The sequence below is a fragment of the Eublepharis macularius genome, chromosome 7 (genome assembly GCF_028583425.1).
Source record: "Eublepharis macularius isolate TG4126 chromosome 7, MPM_Emac_v1.0, whole genome shotgun sequence".
Lineage (NCBI taxonomy): Eukaryota > Metazoa > Chordata > Lepidosauria > Squamata > Eublepharidae > Eublepharis > Eublepharis macularius.
The window spans coordinates 100,079,568-100,097,225 of NC_072796.1; the positions used below are offsets into that span (position 1 = coordinate 100,079,568).

The 17,658-nt window shown below is 44.7% G+C and overlaps 1 protein-coding gene across 1 annotated transcript in view; it reads left to right on the top strand.

Annotated features, from left to right (window-relative positions):
* ZFHX4 (zinc finger homeobox 4) overlaps positions 1-17,658 on the top strand; it is a 288,469-nt gene that overhangs the window by 252,264 nt on the left and 18,547 nt on the right. Inside the window, exons 7-8 of the mRNA XM_054984693.1 lie at positions 7,123-7,323; positions 17,073-17,190. Of these exons, the coding sequence (XP_054840668.1) occupies positions 7,123-7,323; positions 17,073-17,190 (319 nt within the window). The remainder of the gene's footprint in view (positions 1-7,122; positions 7,324-17,072; positions 17,191-17,658) is intronic.

Here is a 17,658-nt window from a genome sequence, read left to right on the forward strand (position 1 = left end):
AAAGTACCCAGTAGGGTCATACTTAAAGCAGCATAGGACCATATAAGCATATTTAAAATACATAGGAGCATATACTTAAAGTACATAAAGTCTGTGGTTCCTACTCATTAATGAAGCATCTATTTGAGATCACCTCTCTACAATATAGCCCAATATAGTCAGGAGAGTGGGGGCTCTCTTAATCTCCTGAGGCAGGCCATTCCAAAGGGCAGGGGTCACTGCAGAGAATGCACATGCACGGGCAGCTGTTGATTTTGCCCATGTGCAGAGTGGCACATGCAGGAGACCCTGTTCAGATGAGGAAAGCAGCCATGAAGCAACATAGGGAGAGAGGCAGTCTCATAGGTATGCTGGACTAAGGTCATGAAGAGCTTTGTATGTGATAGCCAATACCTTGAATTGAGCATGATAACTGATAGGTAGCTAGCTAATGGAGTGACTGCAGGATGTGGGTGATATTTATGCTCCTGCTCACTCCTGATAACAGTCGAACTGCAACAGGAGTTAGATGGGAGACCTATGTATGGTACACAATATCAAGCCTTGATGTTACCATAGCATAGATCAAGTTGGCCAGATTGAACATGTTGAGATAGGACGTCATCTGCCAGGCTAGAGTGAGGTTGTAGAAAGCATTTTTTGCAGCTGCCTTAACTTGCTTTTCTAGTAGTAGCACTGGATCCAGTATTAACCCCTAGGCTCTTAACCAAGTCTGCAGGTGTCAGGCAAACTCCATTGAAAGAGGGGAGAACTATGTCCTTTAAGATCTCTGCCTTCCCAACAAACATCACTTCCATCTTGTCTGAGTTCAATTTCAATTTGTTCATTTTTAGACATTTGACCACAACTGTCAGCTAGCAATCCAAGATTTCTACTGCATCCTGTGGAACTTAGATAGTGAGATATAGAGTTGAATGTTACTGCATATTGATGACATTCCACTCCATAGCTGCAAATGAGTATGCCTAAAGGCTTTACATAGAGGTTGAATAGCATGGAAGATAGGATTGTGCCCTGTGGAACCCCACAAGATAATTCCCATTCTGGAGATAGCTGCTCTCTGATGGGAACACTTTGAGTCTGTTCCATTAGAAACAATTTAAATCTATCCAAGGCACATCCTTTGATGTCCACTTCTGTCTCTAAACAGCTCAACAGGAAGACATGGTCTACTGTGTCACACAGGTTCCAGATAGATCCAGGAGGAACAATAAGGAGGCATTCCCTTTGTCTATATTCAGATGGAGACAATCCACTACAGCTACGAGGGCCATGTCTGTCCCATGACCTGGTCTAAAACCAGACTGAAAAGAGTCCAGAGTGCTAGAGTTATCCAAGAAGACCTGGAGTTGGTCAGCTACTGCTCTCAATCACTTTGCCCAGAAAAGACAGATTAGAGACTGGGAGATAATTGGTCACATCATTTTTTGTCTAGGGATGGTTTTTTTAATTAGTGGGTGAATAGTGCCTGTTTGAACACTGGGGGAAGGTACCATGATTTAGTGATTGATTTACAATAGACCTCAGTGCTTCACTTATGTGGTCCTTACTTGATTTTAATAGCCAAGATGGGCAAGGATTGAGCCACACAAGTAGTGGCTTTCATATATGTCAAGATCCTGTTAAGATCTGTCATTGTAACTGGTTCAAGGCAGACCATATATGAGTCAGATGGTACATTAAGGATTTCTTCCATCTTGTCTGTATTACAGCTAGTATCCAGATCAGAGCGTATTTGTGCTGTTTTATTAGCAAAGAATTTAGCAAAGGCCTTACAGCTAATTGTGTGTTCTTGAGACTGTAAAGGTTCAGATTTAGTGGTTAGAAGTTGTCAGGATACCTTAAACAATTGGGATTGTCATGAACTAGCTGATGCAGTGGTTACTGAGAAATAAAGTTCCTTTGCCACGTTCATTTCTGCTTCATGGGTCCTCCAATGGGTTCTGTAGCATGCCCTGTTAGTTTCAGTGAGGGTTTTCCGCCAACCCTCTTTAGGTCACCCAACTTCATAGTAAACCATGGGAATGGCTTCCATTCCAAGGGCTGGAGAGGTCAACAAGGAGCAATGGTGTCAATAGCTTCAAGGAGCTTCTCGTTCCATGCTCCTACAGCAGCTTCCATAAAACATATGTCTGGAATTCTAAAATTCTCCAAGGCATTTTGGAATCTAGAAGGATCCATGAACCCTTGTGGGTGAATCATTTTAACTGGACCCCCCATTTTGACATATCCACTTCTGCTTTCAGCAGATGATGATCTGACCATGGTTCAGGCAGAATCTCCAACATTGAAACAAGACTTTCCCTCAAAGGCTCAGTGCAAAATATTAAGTCTAAGGTGTAGCCTCTTTTATGTGTAGGTCCTGTCACTATTTGAGAGAGACCCAGGGTTGCCAGGGAAACTATAAATTCCTGGGGTGGATCTGACTTGGAACACTCAGCATAGTCTCCCAGAACAATAAGTCTATATCTGCTAGGGGCTCTGCCAACTCAGAAAGGTGCTTATTGGGTAGCTGGGTGGTCTGTAAACAAAGAATATCCAATCTGTCTTCAGTTCCCAAAGACAGGATCATACAGTCAATATCAGCTATAGCCTGTACTGGAAATCTGCTGGAGTTGAAGGACTCACAAATAACAACAATAACAACAACAACATTCGATTTATATACCGCCCTTCAGAACAACTTAATGCCCACTCAGAGTGGTTTACAAAGTATGTTATTATTATCCCCACAACAAAACACCCTGTGAGATGGGTGGGGCTGAGAGAGCTCCAGAGAACTGAGACTAGCCCAAGGTCATCTAACTGCCTTCAAGTGGAGGAGTGGGGAATCAAACCTGGCTCTCCAGATTAGAGTCCCACGCTCTTAACCACTATGCCAATCTGGCTCTCAGCCAGTAGCAACCCCTCCCCCCTGGCCACCATAGCAAGGTTGGTGTAGGACTGCATAGCTGGGGGGAGTTAATTGGGACAGAAACACCACGTCATTTTCCTGCAGCCACGTTTCTGTTACGCAAGCCACATCAATTTCCTTTTCCTGCATTCTCTTCTCCATTTGTGTAATTTCCTCTTCCTGCAAAATCGCAGCAATGCAGTAACCTTGTTCCTCCAACAGATCTGGTATTGCATAGTATTACTGTAGCAGTAGAGGTGGAAGTGGACCCATTGTTAGCACTTGGGATGCTAGATAAATAGCGAGCATTGTTGCTTTTTTTAATATAGAAATTTATTTTAAAAGAAAAAATGTAACAGTAGAAAGTGCATTAAAAACTTACACAAACACTACATTTAGAATTAGTTTGAAACTTATACAAACTTAGAACATTGGAAATTAGTTTAAAACTTATACAAGCTCTATATTTGAAATTAGGTTAAACTAATAGAAAGATAAGGCCAAATTTATAATAACAGAGCTTAATTGTATAATAGCTCTCCTTCCCTCTCCTTGGTTACTTATACAATCTTTAATATCAACTGGGTTCATCATTTCCCTGTGTTTTATCTTCTTATTTTTGTACTGAGTTACCTTTATTAATCTTAATTTTAGTCTAAGTAATCAAATAAATCCTTCCATTTCCCCCAAAATTCAGCTATTGGTCTATTATGTACATAAGTAGTTAATTTGGCCAGTGATGTATATTCATAGATCTTATCTATCCACTCTTGACACATCAGGGCACATATCTACTTTCCATTTTGCTACATACAGCACTCTTGCTGCTGTCTCCATGTAATGGAAAAGGTCTCCCTGTTCTTTTCTGACATTATTTGGTAAGATATTTAATAGCATGCTTTTTGGATTTAGCTCAGATCTGAGTTTGAAAATTTTGTGCATCTCTTCATGTATCTTTATCCAATATTTTCTTGCTTTCTTACAAGTCCACCACATATAATAAAATGTTGCATCCGTGCATTAACATTTCCAGCACTGTTCACTATAGCCCTTACTAATTCTCACGATATCTTTGGGCATTGTTACTTGACACTGGTAAGTCCTACTCCCATATCTACCAGCTTCCATCTGTACTTGAATAGTAAATTCACCAGACATTTTGTACCATGTAAGAAAAGTTAGGAATGCACCCCAAAATGACATATTCAAATATGGTGACCTCATACTGGTGACCTCAACTCAGACAACAGTCTAGGGCTACAACCATGGTATATTTGATTAAGCAGTGTCCAGGAGGTGTTGCATCCATCCCAGAAGCAGTACATAATTAGTGGAACTCTTCCTCTCCTCTCATGTCCTCCACCTCGTGCAAGCTATGTCTGTCCTCCAACTGTGCACTCCAAACTAAGAGCCACAGGCCAAGAACCCTTGTTCTCTCACCCTTTGACTCACACCAAGAGGATCGTGTGTGTCTCCTGTACGAGGCCCCTGTTAAATAGCCATCCCAGCAATCAGTACCTCTGAAGGAGGACCATATGAGCATACTTAAAGTACATAAAGTCTGTGGTTCCTAACTCATTAATGAAGCATCTATTTGAGATCACCTCTCTACAATATAGCCCAATATAGTCAGGAGAGTGGGGGCTCTCTTAATCTCCTGAGGCAGGCCGTTCCAAAGGGCAGGGGTCACCGCAGAGAATCCACGTGCACGGGCAGCTGTTGATTTTGCCCATGTGCAGGGTGGCACATGCAGGAGACCCTGTTCAGATGAGGAAAGCAGCCATGGAGCAACATAGGGAAAGAGGCAGTCCCATAGGTATGCTGGACTAAGGTCATGAAGAGCTTTGTATGTGATAGCCAATACCTTGAATTGAGCATGATAACTGATAGGTAGCTAGCTAATGGAGTGATTGCAGGATGTGGGTGATATTTATGCTCCTGCTCACTCCTGATAACAGCCGAGCTGCAACAGGAGTTAGATGGGAGACCTATGTATGATACACAATATCAAGCCTTGATGTTACCATAGCATGGATCAAGTTTCCAGCACTGTTCACTATAACCCTTACTAATTTTCGCGATATCTTTGGGCATTGTTACTTGACACTGGTAAGTTCTACTCCCATATCTACCAGCTTCCATCTGTACTTGAATAGTAAATTCACCAGACATTTTGTACCATGTAAGAAAAGTTAGGAATGCACCCCAAAATGACATATTCAAATATGGTGACCTCATACTGGTGACCTCAACTCAGACAACAGTCTAGGGCTACAACCATGGTATATTTAATTAAGCAGTGTCCAGGAGGTGTAGCATCCATCCCAGAAGCAGTACATAATTAGTGGAACTCTTCCTCTCCTCTCATGTCCTCCACCTCGTGCAAGCTATGTCTGTCCTCCAACTGTGCACTCCAAACTAAGAGCCACAGGCCAAGAACCCTTGTTCTTTCACCCTTTGACTCACACCAAGAGGATTGTGTGTGTCTCCTGTATGAGGCCCCTGTTAAATAGCCATCCCAGCAACCAGTACCTCTGAAGGTGAAAAGGAAGGTGGGGCTTGCATCCCAGTGGCCACTAGCTGCAGATCAAAAGAAAACACTCCATGCTTCCAGCTGCCCCTCAGTGAGCTCTCCTCACACTCAAGCCTGTCTACATGAGGCTCGTTACCAAACAAAGTTATCCATATTTGAAACATCATCTTGTAATATATAACAATAGTTAGTTCATTCTTGCTGCTTCTAGTGTTAACAAGTCTATGTAGAATTAGTGATTACAAGTTTCTCATATGTCTGAATATCTTTTTACCCTCCACCAATGTAACTATCCTAGGGTTGCCAGGTCCAGGCTGGGAAAGCCTGAAGATTTGGGGGGTGGAGCCTGGAGAAGACAGGGTTTGGGGAGAAGAGGGTCTCAGTGGGGTATAATGCCATAGAGTTCACCCTTCAGAGCAGCCATTTTCTCCAGGGGAACTGGTCTCTGCTGCCTGGAGATCAGTTGTAATTCCAGGAGATCTCCAGCTACCACCTGGAGGCTGGCAACCCTAAACTATCCTCAAATAATGTTGCCAGCTTCTATGAAGTTAGACATTCCTGCCATTCTTGGATTCTTCCTGCTCCTGAGCCTTGGTACATTGTATATACTGATGTTAGATGGCTCTTCTAATCTACACATGGTAATACAACTGTGTAACTATTGTTTTATGCTTCTCTCTAAGGCTGTTAGATTCTATGCCTCTAGACTCTCTTTGTGGCCTGTCTAGTTATGGGACAGGGCTAGCCCTGTTTCTGTGTGCAAAGGTATCTTGAATGACTTTCTTGGCCATATCCAGAAATTATTCCCCTATAGTTCTAGCTATATCCAGGACAATGTGGTTTGTCCTCCTTGTGGCATTGGCCAGATTGAAAAAAAATGCTTCTTGACCTCATCAGTGTCACCAAGACAAAATGGTTCAAATTTATTACAGGATCCAAATCCATATGTTGGAACTCATACCAGATTCCTATCTACAGAAAGTATTTGGATTTTTGCCGGCCAAAGAATATGTGTCATGTTAATTGCTTATGCTTTGTTTCAGTATTGTTTTAGCTCTTTATCAGATTTCTGCTTGTTTTCAAATGTTATGCAATCCAAACCTTTTTGCATTGTTTATTGGATGCCCCAGCCATAGATTGTATTGACTTACACTATGTAATCTGCCTTGAATCTCAGTGCAAAAGGCAGCTTATAAATAATAGAAAGAAAGAAAGAAAGAAAGAAAGAAAGAAAGAAAGAAAGAAAGAAAGAAAGAAAGAAAGAAAGAAAGAAAGAAAGAAAGAAAGAAAGAAAAACCTTGTCCCAATAAATATAGCAAAGTGATCTAAAGGTGTATTCTTCCTTTCCCAATGGTGACTTCTTGGCCAGTTCAAATATAGCATGATATAAAATAACAGATGCCATAAATTAATGTAATACCCCAAATTATTGTTGCTGCCATATAGTAGATTACTGTAATTTGCTGAACATGTAGCTTCTGAACCTTTTGCTTTCTCATATTAATTGTGTGTCTTGAGCAACTGGTGAAAATAGCAATGAAGACACTGTAATCCCAGGAAAGTGGCAAATAGTAGCAGATCTGGGTTATCTAATTCTGATCTTGAAAGCAGGGGCTAGTATTATTAGATTCTATATTTTTCTACTAATTAAATATGCTTTGTCTAATGGACTGAATTTCTGTTGGATATTTTTCAGTTTTATCAGTGTCCTTATTGTAACTACAACAGCAGGGACCCAAATCGTATCCAGATGCATGTCCTGTCACAGCATTCTATGCAGCCTGTAATCTGCTGTCCACTCTGTCAGGATGTCCTAAGCAACAAAATGCATCTCCAGCTACATTTAACCCATTTGCACAGCGTGTCGCCTGACTGTGTGGAGAAACTGCTTATGACAGTAAGTGTTTAAAATGCTGATGTGCATTTGACAAGTCCATGTTTGTAACTGATGCCCAATATATTCTGTCACTGGAACTAGAGCTAGAGACTGGGTAAGCTATCAGGACTCCTGAGGTCTCTTCCTCGTTCTGCCAATACCTTGGTGTACCCTTTTGGCCTATTCACTTAACCCTAATTTTCAGAGACCTGAGAATCTGAAGCTCTCATTAAAGTCAGCCTTTCAAGATCAAAGCACTCACCTCTGTGCCTCCATGCACATTCTGTACTAAATCTACTAACATATTTTACATAAGGGAATGCTTGGTCTAAATTTACTATAAATTGTGATATGAGGGCTAAAAGTATTATTGCAAGAAATTACTGTTTCAAAATGTATAAGTGATAAATAATCCTACATTCATTCATTCATTCATTCATTCATTCATTCATTCATTCATTCATTCATTCATATTGGATGGCAATATATATATTGCCATCCAATATAAATGAATGAATGAATGAATGAATGAATGAATGAATGAATGAATGAATGAATGAATGAATGAATGAATGAATGTAGGATTATTTATCACTTATACATTTTGAAACAGTAATTTCTTGCAATATATATATATTGGATGGCAGGAGATACCGATTTTACCCAAGAGGCTAAAGCATAGTCTCACATTTTGTGACTGTGAAAACTACATTTGTCTAGAATGTACAATTACAGTATCTTCTAGAAACTCTCTGGCAATATCAAGAACAATACGAGAAGTGTTTTGAAGTTATGAAAATACCTTTAGAATAGCAAGGATGGAACATGCTGAAGATTGTTGATTCAACTTACTGATCCAACTTACTGATTCAGTGCCCCCAAGCAGCAAGATCCTCGTGCTAAAATTCTAGGCTCAATTTAGTAAGGCAGGTCCTAAAGTTGACCTGGAAAAAATTCTCCTTGAAATTTAAAGTATGCTTATTGTATTATATGTGAGGTTGAGGTTAAACTTGACCCACAAACTCCTTAGGATACTTGTTCATTTTTTAAAAAAATGCTTATTTATTAGTGCAAACGTTTTTTAAAAATTAAGAAACAAACAGGAGAGAAAAAGAAAGTGCTGGCTACAAAAACATTATTGACAAATCTATTCGTAGGTATCTATAAAATATCTAAATATGTCGATTTAATAAAATTTTATTGGTGAGTGGAAAAACAAAAGAAAATTTTCCAAATTTAACACATATAATCCCATTTTTCCCCTTACTCTGTCCCCCACCCTTTTCCTCCCCCCTCCCTATTGACTTCCAACAGCTTTCCAACCCTTAACCCTTCTTATTACTGAAATATATTTCATTTCTATTTTCTTACCAACTTTAAATCATAATATCTCTTACTCTAAGCACATTCTTATTCTTTTACATAAACTCTATCAAACATACTATCAATATAGTATATCTCATATCAATATAACATAACAATATAGTATAATATATAGCAGGGATCGCACTATCTCTTACTTTAAACTTATTTTATTTCTTTTCTTTTAGGCATATACTCTATCAAATACACTATCAATATAGTATATATTATAGTAATATATTATGTATATATTGTATGCTATGCCACCAAAGTAGCACAGCACACAACACCATATAGCATAACCACATAATATGTTATAATGTAAAGTCTGATCCACTAACCCGTTATTTTATGTTCATCTTCGTTCTTCTGTGCCTCCACACATGGGACTGCGCAGGCGCAGGCCAGCCGCCGGAGAATTTTCTAGAGCTTCCATGGCTCCGAAGGGGCCGTTTGTCGCGCGCCTCAGCGACCGTTTTCCCGCCCAAACGGTCACGTGATCCTCCAGCGACCAACGGCCCCTTCCCTCAGTTCTCTTCTTGCCGCCGCTTGGAGAGAACGTGAGCTTCGTTGCTCTGTGCTTTTGTGCTTCGTGCTTTATTCTGACTGATTGCTTGGCTTTTGACTTCGGACTTCGTGACCTCGACTATTCTTCGGATCTCGTTTGGACTTTGTTGTGGACTCGGTAATTTGACTCGGACTGTTTGTTGACCTTCCTTTTGCGTGCCCCTGAAGATGGCCTCAAAGGCTCTCTTCAAGCATTGCCTCCAATGCCACACTAAAATGGCCAAGACCGATGGCCATGAACTGTGCCTGTTCTGTTTGGGGGAGACCCATAATGTAACGGCCTGTAAGATTTGCCAGGGCTTCACCAGCAAGGCCCGACAGGAGCGCAAGGCCCGTCTTAACTCCTCCCTGTGGCAGAAGGTCATGTCCGGAGGCGCCCCGTTGCCCTCCTCCAAGGCCGGCCCTAGCCCCTCTGCCGAACGGCATTCCGGAGCTGGCTCAGTGGCCTCCGCGAGGTCGGGGTCGAAACCGCGTCCCCCGAGTGCCTCGGCGTCGAGAGCGGCCTCTCCAGCGCAGGGACCGGTGCGGCCGCCCCGTAGCGCATCTTCCACCAGGTCGGATCCGAGACCGACATCGGAACCGAGGATCCGTCTACCGAGTCCCCGATCGGAACCGACGACCGGGTCGATTCCGGTAAAACCTAAGAGATCGAGGCCGAGGTCCCCTTCGAAGGCGAGGAGCGCGTCGGTTCCGAGGTCTTCTTCGGAACCGGCGAAGAAGAAGAAGAAGACCAAACATCACCGGTCGCCGCATCCCGCTCCCCAGGAAGAGGTCATCGTGCTTCCTCACACGCCTTCCCCTCATCTGGATTCCCCGGAGCCAGAGGACATCTCCGTGCCGGTGCCGGATCCGATGGCCTTCGAGACGGTGCCCGCAGAATTCTCTTCGGGACCGGAGCCGAGCCCGCGCCGTCGGATCCGAACATCGCCTGCTCTTCGGTCGCCGAGGCTGGAACCGAGCCCGTCTCCTCGTCGGAGCCGTCCGTCGCCTGCCCGTCCGTCTCCACCAGCTGCCGGTCGTGAGCGACGTCGGTCTGGGGACAGTGTCCGATCGGTCCAGTCCACTGCGTCCCGACATCGACAGGCCTCCTACCTCCCCTCGCCATACCATTGCCAGTGGGAAGGGGCACCTGCAGGTTTCTCCGTGTCGGAACCGAGGCCTTCGACATCGAGGTCGACGTGGGCTCCCCCTCCGCACCAGGTTCCGGAATCCCGGCTCGGTTCCGATGAGGAGGATGTGGAGAGCTTTGGCGGCTACCAGTCGGAGTCCTGGTCCGAACCATCGCCAGCTGAAGAGCTTGTACCATCTGCGGACTCGCCATTCGAGGACCTCCGCATCTACGCCGACCAGATGGCGAGGATGGCCAAGGCTCTCGAGATGGACATCTCCTCGGCGGTTCCCCAGACCAAGGACAAGCTCCTCAAACGCATTTACGGAGACAACCCGGCATATGTTGGTTTCCCCATGCTCGAGGGTCTTGAGGAAATCGTGGAGAAGGTGTGGCAGGTGCCCTGCGATCAACCTCCAACATCCAAGAGGATTGAGCAGCTCTACAAGATCAAGCAGGGTACCTGGCCGGCGCTGGTGAAACACCCTCCACCTTCCTCCTTGGTCACAGAGGAGTTCAACCCCAGGCGATCGGGTCACTCCTCGGTACCTGCCGATAAGGAGGGCAAGAAACTGGATGCCATGGGCAGGCGCCAATACATTGTTTCTTCCCTAGGTCTGAGGATTGCCAACTATCAGACCATCATGGCAGGGTACCAGCTGTACCTCTGGGAGAAGTTGGCATCCTATACACGAGACCTCCCTCCTGAGCAGAAGGCTGTGGTGTCCCTGCTGCAGACAGAGGCTGTGAGGCTGTCTAAGCAGCAGATGAACGCTGGAAGCCACGCTGCTGACACTGCTGCTAGAGGGATGGCTTCGGCGGTGGTCCTCAGGCGCCACTCCTGGTTGCGGTCTACGGCCCTGTCCCAAGAGGTGCGTTCCAGAGTGGAGAGCATGCCATTTGAGGGGGATTCGCTCTTTTCCAAAGCGACCGACGAGACCCTGAAGAAAAAGAAAGAGGACCGGCAGACGGCGCGGTCTTTGGGTCTGGCTCCAGCGGACAAGCCCTCCTCCAGGTCACGGTACGCTCCCCGATCTGGCCCTTACCATTACCAGGGCAGATACCATCAACAGCGGCCAGGCTACCAGCAGTATCCTGCCTACCAACAGCGGCCTTACCCTCCCGCACAACAGCAGAGGAGGCGTCGGCCCTTCAAGCCTCGTCCGGCACAACAACCGGCCCAGCAGAAGGATCAGCAGGGCACCGGGAGGCAGTACTGACGGGTCACGCCAGCCGTATCCCCGAACTTTTCGGACAGACTTAGTCCACTCCTCTCTGAGTGGGAGTCAATAACATCTGACTCATGGGTCTTAACTATTGTTGAACTGGGATACGGGCTGGAGTTCGTTGAGCTGCCTAGATGCAGTTCACCCCTGACAGCTGTCAATAACACTATGGCCGAGCTGGATGCGGAGATCGTGTCGCTCTTGGCCAAGGGTGCTGTGGAAGAATTGCCCTATGAGGACTCTGTAAAGGGATTCTTCTCTAGGTTCTTCCTGGTCCCTAAGAAGGATGGGGGCTTACGTCCCATCTTAGATCTGAGGGGCCTTAATGCCTTCCTCAAGGTGACCAAATTCAAAATGGTAACGTTGGCGGCTGTGATCGCCTTGCTGAAACAGGGGGATTGGTTTGCGGTTCTTGACTTAAAAGACGCATACTTTCACGTGGGCATACGGAAGGAGCACAGGAAGTACCTGAGCTTTGTTTACCGGCAACGGGTTTTCCGGTATAAGGTGCTCCCCTTTGGCCTGTCCACTGCCCCACGAGTGTTCACTAAATGTGTGGCCCCTGTGGTTTCCTTCCTACGGGAAGAAGGCTGTACCATCTTTCCGTACCTCGATGACTGGCTCATCGTGGCTGAATCGGAGTCTAGGCTGGTGCAGGACATTGGCTTGGTACTTAGCACTTGCCAACGCCTGGGGCTCCTGGTCAACTTGGAGAAATCCAAGCTGGTGCCCAGCTGCAAGGTGTCCTACATTGGTGCGCTTTTAGACTCTGTGGAGGGTAAGGCCCTGCTCCCCTTGGAGAGGGCTCGGTCCCTAAGGGGTCTAGTGTCCATGTTTAAAGGGAACCGGTTCCAGTCTGTGCGCACTATCCAGTGCTTACTAGGGCATATGGCAGCGGCCACCTCTGTGGTGCCTTTCGCTAGGCTGCGTATGCGCCCTCTCCAGAACTGGTTTGTGCGGAGGTATGATGCTCTACTGCACCCTCCGTCCCTCAAATTCTCTATCCCGAGGGTCATCCTCTCCTCTTTGGACTGGTGGCTGTCTGATGACAACTTGTTTAGAGGGACCCCTTTCGGGTATCAACACCATGACATCACGGTTACCACTGATGCCTCTCTGTTGGGATGGGGGGCTTACTGTGGTGATGTGGCTGTGCAAGATGTCTGGTCTGACAGGGAAAAGACCCTCCATATCAATGTGCTTGAACTAAGGGCCATTCGTTTCGCACTTGTGTCTCTTACAGCACTGCTGAGAAATCGTCAGGTGTTGGTGCAGACGGACAACACGACTGCCATGTACTACGTGAATCAGCAGGGGGGCACAGTGTCCATGGCCCTGTGCCGGGAAGCCACACTCACTTGGCAGTGGGCTATCAAGAACGGCGTGTCGCTCCGTGCTATACACGTGGCTGGGTCGGACAATGCCCGGGCAGATGCCCTCAGCAGGGTCCCTTTACTGGAACACGAGTGGGAACTGAACGTAGAGTGCGTTGGGCCGATCTTCCAGATGTGGGGTCATCCAGTGATAGATGTGTTCGCCACTGCGGCGACCACCAAGGCCCACACGTTCTGTTCCAGGGCAGGGAGCGACCCCCTCTCTATTGGGGATGCCTTCCAGTTTACGTGGACGCAGGGCTTGCACTACATGTTTCCTCCATTCCCCTTGATTCCCAGGGTCCTGTGCAAGATAGAGGAGGACGGGACAGACTGCATCCTAGTGGCCCCCTTCTGGCCACGGCAGGTTTGGTTCCCGAAGCTCCTGCGGCTGTCCCAACGGACATATGTCAGTCTGCCCCCTCGGCAAGACCTTCTCCTAAACGGGAGCCTAGTCCACCACGATCCCAGGAAGCTGCACCTAACGGCTTGGCGGATCGTTCCTCCCCTGTAGGCTTTACTGACGAGGTACAGAGGGTCCTCCTGAATGCTCGTCGGCCATCCACTAGGCGCGCTTATGCGGCCAAGTGGCGCAGGTTTGAGCTCTGGGCACTTGCCAGAGGAGTGGTGCCCGAGAGCAGTCCCTTGGGGGTTGTGTTCGAGTATTTGTGCCACTTGCGTGGCCTGGGCTTGAAGGTTTCCTCCCTCAAGGTCCACCTGGCAGCGATATCAGCTGCTCACACCCGAGTTGAGGGTGCTACGGTGTTTTCTCACTCGCAATCCCGCCAGTTCCTTAAGGGCATGTACAATCTTTACCCACCTGTGTCTGCGCCAGTGCCTCGGTGGTCACTGTCCTTGGTGCTCTCACATCTCATGTTGCCTCCATTTGAACCTATGGCTACATGCCCCTTGGATATGCTATCCTACAAGGTAGCATTCTTGGTGGCCGTCACGTCGGCCAGAAGGGTCAGTGAGCTGTCTGCACTGCGGTCTGACCCTCCCTTTCTTGTGTTTCATCCCAACAAGGTGGTCCTGCGTCCCTGCCTTGAGTTCCTGCCCAAGGTGGTGTCCGCCTTCCACCTCTCGCAGGATATCTCACTACCTGCGTTCTTTCCTCAACCCTCCTCTAAGGGGGAAAAGGCCCTCCATACCCTAGACTTGAAGAGGGCCCTAGCCTATTACCTGGATAGGACGAAGGGATTCCGCTCCAGTCCTCACCTGTTTGTATGTTTTGGGGCCAAGGACAAGGGTAACAGGGCTTCCTCACAGACCCTGTCTAGGTGGATTGTGACGGCCATTAGCAAGGCCTATTCCCTGGCAGGGGTGGCTTGCCCGCTTCATGTCAGAGCCCACTCCACGCGGTCCCAAGCATCCTCTTCGGCACTCCTCAGGGGGGTGCCCCTGATTAACATTTGTAAAGCAGCCACGTGGTCCTCTGCAGACACCTTTGTCAGGCATTACGCCGTTGATGTCAATGCGGAGCAGGATGTATCTGTGGCCAAGGCTGTCTTACACTCCCTTTTTTCCTGAGGGAGTTTTGGTATGACTTTCTTGGCGTACCTGTTGGGTACCCTTGAGTGAAAGTGTGTATATATGTACCTGGGGGTGTGTATATATGTAAATATTGAATATTTATGTGTCCTTACACAGTATTTTTACATAGATGTATATATGCATATCTATTTATTGTTGATCTTGTTTGTTCAATAAAATTGTGTTGGACTTCACCCCCGCCTTCCTTATTGTGTGAAGCTTGGTACACTCCCATGTGTGGAGGCACAGAAGAACGAAGATGAAAACAGGGTTAACATACCTGTAACTTATGTTCATCGAGTTCTTCTGTGCTGACACACAACCCTCCCTCCTACCCCGCTGTGAACTCCAATGCACAATACTGTGATGGCTGTAACGGATATTGGTGTTTTTAAGGTGTTACGGCTGAAGTGTGTTGGTCAAGCGGCGGCAAGGGAGAACTGAGGGAAGGGGCCGTTGGTCGCTGGAGGATCACGTGACCGTTTGGGCAGGAAAACGGTCGCTGAGGCGCGCGACAAACGGCCCCTTCGGAGCCATGGAAGCTCTAGAAAATTCTCCGGCGGCTGGCCTGCGCCTGCGCAGTCCCATGTGTGTCAGCACAGAAGAACTCGATGAACATAAGTTACAGGTATGTTAACCCTGTTTTATATATCATATATAGTATACCTCATTGAGATATCTATTTACCCCTTCTCATTATCTCATATATTCAGTGTAAAATTCCCTTAAATATTATATTAGCTTAGATTATAATTACATTCCCCCTAAAAGGTAAGATGTCTTCTCTCTTCTCATTGCAACAAAATATCTAAATATAAGTCCATGCACAGTTGCCGTCTATATGATACATTCAAATGTTGATAAGTGTATAAAGTCTTCAATCCAGTGATTTATAGTAGGTGGGCTTTTTTCTTTACAATGCTGAAGTATAAGACTTTTAGCAACTGTAAGGGCACGGAGGGTCTATTTCTGTTGACCATCAATTAAATTCCAAGAGACAGACAAGTAGTTAAACAGTGCCTTAACATCCTCAAAAATAAAATGAGTTTTCTAACACAGAATGAATATGACTAATAACTTCCTCCCGAAAGGGCTGAACTAAACATGACATATACTTAAGAGATGCATTTTGTGAATTACACCCCCAACAGACAGTGTTTAAACCTTTAGTAAAAAGACATTGTGGTGTCCGATATACCCTAAACATAATTTTTTGCTGAATAAGTCACAACTTAAGATCTACAGTAGCAACAGGTATCCCATTATCCCATTGCTTTAACAAAATTGGACACTCCAGATCATTATTCCATTCATCTGTAGGATTCTGTATATCATATTTATTAATCAACCTCAAGGTTTCACATTATGTATTGATTCAATAAGAATTTCAAAAAGTGGGGGAGATTCTGAAGCACTCATATATGGGCACCAACAAATGTTGCACTTGTTAATATTGCCATTTGGCAGAAGTTGGCAAATCAAATTTAGACCTCAGTTGAAAAAATGACAAGAATTCATCATGATTACCTATCAATTGATCTAAAGTAAAAAATTCCCCTATTTTGTCCAAGCCTTCCATACAAAAGATTTATTCCTAATTTTTAAATCGAGATTTAACCATAATGTTAGTTTAGAATGTGGGAATGGATCAAATTAATATTGTTGTGATATTATGTGCCATATTTCTCTAGCTGCAAAAATTGTTGAACAAAATGCATTTTAACATAAGCAGTGCATTCCGCTTAAAAAGTAGTTTAAAAAAAGAGGCCTGTGAAAGAGTCCAAGATGGATACTCCAAGTGAGGGGAGGGATCCCAATAATTTGTATACGCTAACAAATATACCTGATGATAAGTACCAAAGTTCGGAAGACCAAATCCTCCTTCATTAAATGAAAGTTGCACCCTCTTTAAAGAAATCTTGGGTAGTGTTGAGCCCCACATAAATTTTCAAAACAAAGTATTAATTTTATGAATGTATCTACAAAGTACATAAAAAGGGATTGCACACATAACATATATATTTCAAGGTATAATATTCATTTTGAGTGTATTTGCTTTACCCCATAGTGACAGGTTTAGGGTTGCCCATCTATCCAAATCCAAGGATATATCCAAGATCCATTTATTAAAATTTAATGAAATCATGTCCTTAACATTCCTTAGAATCAACGTTCCAAGTTATTTAATAACACCTAGGCGCCATTGAAAATGTCCCTTAGTAATTGCACTCTGTGATGTAGAATCTGTGCATCTGACAAAGAGAACTGTGATTCTCGAAAGCTTATGCTACAGTAAAGTTGGTTAGTCTTAAAGGTGCTACTGGATTTTTTTCTATTTTGCTACTACAGACTAACATGGCTAACTCCTGTGATATATTGTCTCTCAGTGGCATCAATTCTGATTTTGTCCAATTAATTGAATAAACAGATCACCAATTAGGGCATTTGTGTTAGTGATAATCAGCCCTATTCAGTTTCCTCAGCTATATGAAAATTTAAAGATTAATCAAGCTGTTAGTTGTTTTAATTGGTGATATGTAACAATGCAATAAATTCTGCAGTTATCTTCAAAAGTTCAGTATCATGTCTGATTTTTTTTAGGTTCCTGTACCAGATATGATGATGCCTAATAGTATGTTACTGCCATCAGCTTCTTCCGAAAAATCTGATTGTGACACCTCTGCAAGTCTGACAGCTGAGGGTTCTGGGAAGTACTCAGGTATGGCAACAAAGGTCCAGGTTTATAGAATCTAAGCACTAATGCTTTGGGCATGTGTGTGTATTTGTATGTATTCACATTGCACTGTTTTTCTTTGGTGAACACTGTCGTAGAAGGTGTGTTTCCTTAAAAGTTCAAGAATTTTCAATAGAGCAACATTTACAAGAATTTGGGGGACAGGAAGAGATTAAATCTGTTACAAAGTTCATGTTTTTTGTACATAAGCTTCCTGAGCCGATCTCCAGCACCTAAGATTAAGGGATATTGACTAGCAGGAAAAGATCTTTGCCATACTCTTTAAGAATTTATTTATGATCGTCAACAAAGATTGATAGTATGGGAATCATATTGTTAATTGATTTCTCAAACCAAAATTTTATGCCTAAAATTCAAGCACATAAACTATATACACTTTCATTTGAAAACAGCTGTACTATTTGAAAAATATATGTTGTTGATTCCAAAGAC